This window comes from Gigantopelta aegis, chromosome 7, assembly GCF_016097555.1.
Source record: "Gigantopelta aegis isolate Gae_Host chromosome 7, Gae_host_genome, whole genome shotgun sequence".
Taxonomy (NCBI): domain Eukaryota; kingdom Metazoa; phylum Mollusca; class Gastropoda; order Neomphalida; family Peltospiridae; genus Gigantopelta; species Gigantopelta aegis.
The window spans coordinates 42748989-42757688 of record NC_054705.1 but is presented as its reverse complement, the minus strand read 5'-3'; the positions used below and the strand labels follow the sequence as shown (position 1 = coordinate 42757688).

The 8700-nt window shown below is 40.3% G+C and overlaps 1 protein-coding gene across 2 annotated transcripts in view; it reads left to right on the top strand.

The window, feature by feature from the left end:
* The first annotated feature begins 1216 nt into the window (after nt 1-1216).
* The window catches only part of LOC121377419 (polypeptide N-acetylgalactosaminyltransferase 13-like), a 16355-nt gene continuing 8871 nt past the window's right edge, over nt 1217-8700 (top strand). Inside the window, exons 1-4 of one of the 2 annotated variants that reach the window (XM_041505402.1) lie at nt 1217-1347; nt 2973-3805; nt 7069-7222; nt 7585-7751. In XM_041505402.1, the coding sequence (XP_041361336.1) occupies nt 3238-3805; nt 7069-7222; nt 7585-7751 (889 nt within the window). In that variant the 5' untranslated portion in view covers nt 1217-1347; nt 2973-3237. The remainder of the gene's footprint in view (nt 1348-2972; nt 3806-7068; nt 7223-7584; nt 7752-8700) is intronic. The other variant, XM_041505401.1, reaches the window with a different exon arrangement.

Below are 8700 nucleotides of genomic sequence, written 5' to 3'. Positions count from 1 at the left end.
CAGACAGCCAATTTTACAATGACTCGATGGAAACTATGTGAATGTAAATTGCAGTATATATTTCAGAAAAATATTCAGTGTACATGGTGGTGCACTACTCTAAATAATGTTCTCAGACAGCCACAATGACCTTCATTTTTCTAAATTTTCTGGGGGAGCATGCCCCCAGACCCCCTAGAATCGATTCACGCCTAGGGCGCTCTCGATTAGTCGCACGAAATATTATTAGAACCCAATTGTCCCCCCCACGTTTTCCTTGCACATGACGCCCATGACGAGGATCGACCCCAAACCATCCGGGCATCAAGCGAGCGCTTTACCATTACCTACGTGACGCCATAGCTGTTCATCATAATATTATGTGTGTAAAAACATGGACCTCTAGTTCGAATGACAGTTGAACATTTTCAGGGCCGTAGCTAGGAGTTTTTGTTGGGGGGGGGGGGGGGGGGCAACTGAGTAGTTAATAGTCTAAAACTCCTTAAACGGTTAAGAAGAGAATTTTCTTTAAGTTTGTATAATGCTTTTCAGGTGGGGGTGGGGGTGGGGGTGGGGGGGGGTGGGGTGGGGTGGGGTGGTGAGGTGGGGCCATGCAACTGCCCCCTTGTCTCCCCCCCGCTAGCTACGGCCTTGATTTTGACAATGGATTTTTGTGTTTAATATATCTAATTAAAGAGACTATCCCGAGTTTACTGCCATTGTGAGATGTTTACAACAAACAGATCCTTTTTGATGATTACAATTACAAGTTAAGGAAATGTTCCTGTTTAGGATATCAGTGTCTGTGTAAACAAGATGTTCGTCGTCGTCCTAATGTTTGTAGGAGCTCAAACCATATTTTACCTTACAATAATTTCGTTTGTATACTACAAAAAAAAAAATATTTTTTTTTTTTTATATATATATATATATATATATACTTATTTACATACTTATTTATGTTGATTTACGTCAAAGATATTATCTTTCACAATCGTTTACACTATGTTCTGTTCATAATTATATATATACACATGTGTACAATGTATATATATATATATATATATATATATATATATATATATATATATATATATAAACTACCTTCGACGATTTGTGTGTGCGTGTGTGTTGTGTGTGTGTGTGTGTGTGTACGCGCGTGTGAGTGTATGTTTGTCGTTAAACAATTATTAATTTAAAAAAATACTGTAAGATAATTACTATTTTTATTTGTAGGTTTTATTGTGACCAAAGCAACCGGACCAAGACAATGGAATGATATGTATAACTGCAGGCAGTAATGTGTACTAAATCCAGGAATTACCAATGGACGAAACGTTGAAGAAGCTGAGTGGTTTGTCACACTAGGTTAGCTATAAGGAATGTCTCCTCTCACCCCACACGTATTCTGTATAGCAACTGGTGAAATCCGGCAGTCGAATCGATAAACTAGTAGGCCAACAGAATATACAATATAGAACATAAAATTGATTTATACATGTATGTATGTATGTATTTCGGTTATTTTCGAACATGCTGATTTTGCAAAAATATTAATAGCTAAACATTTATTCAAATGAGGGCTTTTGTAAGTATTCATAAGCAAAGTTTCCATAAATATGTGTGTGATATCCGCCAAGTCTCGCTCCGGTGTAGTTTATATAGGTGTGAACATTGTCAAAAACTCACTTGAAGTCATGCAATTTGGACACATTATGATGAAAGTAAAGCAAACATTTAACTGGGTGTTTTTGACGAGTCCTCTTTATAATTATGAGCTTTTTTTGTTATTTCCTTGAGAGAGACTAAAAATATCTGTATCTTTCTTTCTTTTTAAACCACAGGTGGGCATCTAGGATGCCACGGGCTGGCAGGCATAAATGTCAGCTGAAGATTCACAACTAACTGTGGTCTTCTACCTATGCTATCGTTATGGCATGGGTCATAACAATACATTGAAAACTGCCAGGGCACACTTCTGACGTCACTGTAGTGACTAAAGCAGCTGCAAACTTGCAACAGTCGCGGCTATAATATTTATATTGACATTATGCAGCGTCGCTGATATCGCTGAATGTCAACATCGATTGTGAAGGAATTATAATCATATTTAACGGGTTTAAAAAACAAAATTATACAGCACGGGAGTACCATACGAAATTTATTATATTCGTTTTTAAAATTGTTTAATATCCCTAGATCTCGCTCTAGGAATAAAATTTCCCCTAATTCGTTTCATAAATCCCGTATGGCACCCCCGCTCATGCATATATATATATATATATATATATATATATATATATATATATATATATATATATATATATATATATATATATATGCATATATATATATATATGCATATATATATCTAATATATCTCGCTCTCTCTCTCTCTCTCTCTCTTTTTCCTCTCTCTCTCTCTCTCTCTCTCTCTCTCTCTCTCTCTCTCTCTCTCTCTCTCTCTCTCTCTCTCTCTCTCTCTCTCTCTCTCTCTCTCTCTCTCTCTCTCTCTCTCTCTCTCTCTCTCTCTCTCTCTCTCTCTCTCTCTCTCTCTCTCTCTCTCTCTCTCCTCTCCATATATATATTAATACTGTAAATTTGTAAATCAGTTGTATATATACTAGTAATTTGCAATATAATCTACCGACAAGTAATTGTGAAACATTAATATATACTAGTATATCATACTGTATATTCTATGATTCCACACCATTAGTTTTTCCAAAATAGTCCACATTTTCTTCAAATTTCATTTTCCTGTTTCTACTAGAAATATTCTTATAGATCTATATGATAACACATGTTCAGACTATCTTGGAATTCACTTAGCGTTAGATTTTTACTTTTGCATTTTGATATATATATATATATATATATATATATATATATATATATATATATATATATATATATATATATAATAGTTACGGTTGCCTAAATCTACAGATAAATATTTTACTTGGATTAAAGTTAGATTCGTTGTTTTTCAGCAACACAAATTAACGAACATCTTCCGTAATCGTAAGTTCCTGTTATTGAGTCAGAAACAATTGCTTTAGCATAGGAAAAACACTGACTTAATTTCCCATCAAAAGATGAAACAAAACAACCAAATGGATGTAATTATGCATATATTAATTATTTTAAAAATGGAATTAAGTTTATGAGAACCCAAAACTGCTTTAATCTACAGGTTAACATTACACAGAAAAGATAATCACACAGTTCCTTGCATTCTGCTGTTTGACTTTCATTATGCGGAGATTCAAGTTTCTTTGGCGCAGTCCATTCTTCAAACTACTATTTTTCATTGGCGCATGCGCACTAATCATACATGTGTTGCCCAAGAGTGGCCAACTCAGTCTGTATAACAGTAATGACTACGTGGATGTCGATTTTGACAATGTCAAGAAATCCAACGAAAACAATAATGATGAAAAACAGCTGAATTTCAATGATGAAAAACAGCCAAACAATAATGATGAAAAACAGTTGATCAATAACGAAAAACAGTTGAATGGTAATGATGAAAAACAGTTTATCAATAACGAAAAACAGTTGAATGGTAATGATGAAAAACAGTTAAACAGTAAAAGTGAAAACCAGCTGAAGGGTAATGATGAAAAACAGCTGAAGGTTAATGATGAACACGGAGAGAAGAAGGACGACCACGATAATGGTGATAAAGAAAAAGACCGCGATCACGAAGAGTGGAAACTAAGGGAAGATAACCGCGACTATGACGCAGACAAAAAAGACAAACACCGCAACAAATTTCATGAAGGAAATGACCTTCACTTCGAAAACAGTAACATGAGCCCAGGTAATTTTTATTAATATTATTTTTTTTTTTTTAAAGTTATTTAAGGACACCAAAAAGTTTTAAATTTTTTGTTTAAGGTAAACACTCGGAGGCCATTTCGCAACATGGTGCATCACTGACTAAAATGATGTCTGATGCAGTACCCTAATTTGACCTTGTGCACTGCCATGGACTCAGTCGCTGACATACTCAGAGGCTAGACACGGGGTAGACGTGTCTGAAACTCTAGTGGTATATATGGACACGTTAATAGAGTTCTACCCTTGAACTCAAGTCACTGGCATATCTAGAGGTTGGGCCCAGGGTGGACGTGTCTAAAACTCTAGTGGTATATGGGGACGTTAATAGAGTTCTGTTCTGGGCTGACTTTGTACATGCCTTTTCATCTTTTTGGCGAAAATCCTTCACATTTCAACCACGGAGTTGATGGCTATAGGCTGTAGGCTGTGCTCATAACGGGTACCATCGTTTAGGGTAGGATATACTCACCTTTCGCGAACACCTGATATCATTACTCTTTTTACAGTGATTCATGAGTGCATGTCATAAACAGCTGTACATATTCCTTTGAGTTCTACGCTATGCAAGTTTGGGCTTTGTAAGCTTGTCTTAGGATTGGCAGTCCTTCTAAGGACGGTGCAGGAAGGATGAAACATCCTGTCACGGATCTCCCAGGGGAGTGGCAGTCCTCCTAAGGGCGGTGCAGGATGGATGAAACATAGAGAAGTCATAGAGAAAGAGGGAAATGGTGGGGTGGTGAGATAGACAAGAGTCATATAGACAGGAGAAATGGTGGGGGTGGTGGGATAAACAAGAGTCATAAAGACAGGAAAACTGGTGAGGGTGGTGGGATAGACAAGAGTGATAGAGACAGTGGAAATGGTGGGGTGGTGGGATAGACAAGAGTAATAGAGACAGTGGAAAAGGTGGGGTGGTGGGATAGACAAGAGTCACAGATACAGGGGAAATTGTGGGGGTGGTGGGATAGACAAGAGTCACAGAGACTTGGGAAATGGTGGGGGTGCTGGGATAGACAAAAGTAATAGAGACTTGGGAAATGGTGGGGTGGTGGGATAGACAAGAGTAATAGAGACGGGAAAAGGTGGAGTGGTGGGATAGACAAGAGTCACAGAGACAGGGGAAATGGTGGGGGTGGTGGGATAGACAAGAGTCACAGAGACTTGGGAAAGGGGGGGGTGGTGGGATAGACAAAAGTAATAGAAACTTGGGAAATGGTGGGGTGGTGGGATAGACAAGAGTCATAGGGACAGGGGAAATGGTGGGGGTGGTGGGATAGACAAGAGTCATAGAAACAGGGGAAATGGTGGGGTGCTGGGATAGACAAGAGTCATAGAGATTTGGGAAATGGTGGGGGTGGTGGGATAGACAAGAGTCATAGGGACAGGGGAAATGGTGGGGGTGGTGGGATAGACAAGAGTCATAGGGACAGGGGAAATGGTGGGGGTTGACATAGTCATAGAGACAGGGGAAATGGTGGGATGGTGGGATAGACAAGAGTAATAGAGACAGGGGAAATGGTGGGGATGGTGAGATAGACAAGAGTAATAGAGACAGGGGAAATGGTGGGGGTGGTGAGATAGACAAGAGTAATAGAGACAGGGGAAATGGTGGGGGTGGTGGGATAGACAAGAGTCATAGAGACAGGGGAAATGGTGGGGTGGTGGGATAGACAAGAGTAATAGAGACAGGGGAAATAGGTGGCGAGGTGGTGAGATAGACAAGAGTAATAGAGACAGGGGAAATGGTGGGGTGGTGGGATAGACAAGAGTCATAGAGACAGGGAAAATGGTGGGTGGGGTGATGGTGGGATAGACAAGAGTCATAGAGACAGGGGAAGTGGGTAGCGGGGTGGTGGGATAGACAAGAGTCATAGAGACAGGGAAAATGGTGGGCGGGGGGTGGTGGGGACAGACAAGAGTAACAGAGACAGGGGAAATTGGTGGTGGGGTGGTGGGATAGACGAGTGTTGTAGAGACAGGGGGTGATGCGGGTGGTGGGATAGACAAAAGTCACAGAGACAGGGGAAATGGGTGGTGGGGGTTAGTCGGAGGTGTAGTGTTCAGCATTACAAAACGTTATTTGTTTAGAGAGTATATTGTTGATTCATGAACACCTTGGTATTGTAATGAAATTTACTTTCGGGTCCCTACGTCGGCTCCACTTGTAATGAAATTTACTTTCGGGTCCCTACGTCGGCTCCACTTATAATGAAATTTACTTTTCGGGTCCCATTCTGGGGACCACGGGTTCGGCTACCCCTTTCGGTTGTAGACTTTTGCTGGTACTAAGAGTCGATTAATAATTCTCTAGAAGGCTGAAATTACTATAAACCAGACCGACTTGGCTAGACAGAAAACCCAAACTAACAAATAAACAGATTACACATTTAGAGACAGGGGTAAATCCATATATGGTCGTGGGATCCATACTAATAAATATTTATATTTAGGGACGTGTATGAATGTGTCGTGGATATAGAGAATATTCGCGGGAAATGCAGGACAGCCCACACCAAATAATTAGGCTCTACACCTTACACGATTACCCATCCATGCCGGTGGGATTGGACAGCCCACTTCAAAGCTATTTTTAACCAAAAGTCGTTTATCCATATAATTAGGACTCACTTATTCGGAATGGGGTTACAAACCATCGACAATGACGAAGACCGCTTATTAAAATCAACGAGATCCTAATTTAATCAGGTTTAATTTATTCAGACGGGTTGTCCGTTCTCTAACTCAGCCAAAACGATTAAGCGGACAGTTCGTGCACGGTAAAAACACGGAATTATATATGGGACGATTACACCTTACACGTAACACGGGTCATTGCATGACTCGCTTTAGTAGCTAATTTAAATTTTAATAACCAAATCTTATAGGATATACATTGGGGTATAAATGGGTGGTGGGATGGAGACAAGAGTCATAGAGACAGCACACAAAAACAAATGAAAAACAACCCGGTGGTGGGGGGGGTTAGTCGGAGGTGTAGTGTTCAGCTTCTGCCGACAACAAAACTTATTGTTATCCCTCGTAGAAATGAGAAAATAACGTTCCTGATATTCCTAAGTGAGTAGAGTTAGATCATGCTGTTAATGTAATTAGTAAGAGATATAATCAGAATCTTAACTGAATATAATAACCAAGGAAAATATGAAAAGATAGACAGACTGAACACCTTCTTGGTATGAATCCCGTCAGTATATTATACATTTTCTGGTTTTGATTATTTCGAAGGTTACCACGGCGACGCTGTGATCGTTGACAAAAGTCGGCTGTCTAAAGAAGAACTAAGGAAATACGACGACGGCTGGAGGACGTACGCCTTTAACAACTACGTCAGCGACATGATCTCATTGGACCGACCGCTGGTGGACGTGCGAGACAAACAGTGTGTATCGCATGAGATAGGAGAGAGTGGGAGAGAGAGAGAGAGAGAGAGAGAGAGAGAGAGAGAGAGAGAGAGAGAGAGAGAGAGAGAGAGAGAGAGAGAGAGAATGGGCTATTTTTTGTTCTAATCAGTGGACCACGACTGGCATAGCAAAGACTGTGGTATGTGCTATCACGTCTGTGAGATTGTGTTTTTGAAACCCCCCCCCCCTCCCAAAACTATATGGATTTTGTTTATCGAGTTTCCTCTCTAAGACTATATGTCAAAATTATCAAATGTATGACATCCAACAGCCGATGATTAATAAATAAATGCGCTCCAGTGGTGTAGTTAAACGAATAAAACCTTTATTTTCCCTCTAGGTGTTTATCGCAGACGTATCCCAAAGAACTTCCGGTTACGAGCGTCATCATCTGTTTCCACAACGAGGCTTGGAGTGCGCTCCTGAGGACCGTTCACAGCGTGATCAACAAATCACCGCGATCACTGATTCACGAAATCATACTCGTGGACGACGCGTCAACATTCGGTAAGCTTACGACGTATTCTGTATGATCCAAATACGCGGGAATTTCTCTGATGAATCCCCACGGAACATAGCCCAGTGGTAAAGCACTCGCCTGATGAACGGTCGGTTTAGAATCGATCCGCGTCGGTGGGCTTATTGGGCTATTTCTCGCTCCAGCCAGTGCACCACGACTGGTATATCAAAGGTCGTGTTATGTTTAGCCTGTCTGTGGGATGATGAATCCCCAATACTGATGAATCCCCAATACTGAGAATAGTGTCTGCACGAGTACTCGAGTACTCGGACACGGGACGAGTCTAGTAAGACTCGAGTCCGTTCACAGGACTCGAGTACCCGTTCAAGGAAGAACACTCTCATTTACATGGAGGGAAAATAAAAGTAAAATGTGTGGAATCCATACAATGGCATGATTTGGCATCCAAGTTCAACGCTGGAATTAAGATGCATTTAACGCTATTTTACTTTATTCCTAAGTCTAATTATCATCTAGGTTAAGTGACTGGTACTCGGGTCCGGATTGAGTTTGATCCTCGAATACTCGAGTCCAATATGTTGGACTCGTGGAAGCCCTACCAGTGGTTGTAGCAGTTTTATTCATTTCGCTGGACCATTGGCATTTCACAAGAAAGTTTGCCTGCCTGGGGCCAATGGCACTAAAAATTATCCAAATACGCGGGAAGTTATTGAAAACCGTAATGAATCCATAAAACTGAGAATATTTTTACCATTTAAACGCAACTTCTGGGGCGTAACCAGAGAGGGAAAAACGCCGAGGTAAACCCAGAACTGTAAAATAGATATCAGTGTCATGGGAAAAATTAAATAAATCTGAGGAAATTTCAGACGAGGCAAGCGTCTCTTCTGCCTCGTGCTGGCTACGCCATTGAACTTAATTAGGTTTTTGTTTTTGTTTATTTATTTGTCTGTTTTTTTATAAATATTTTTTTCC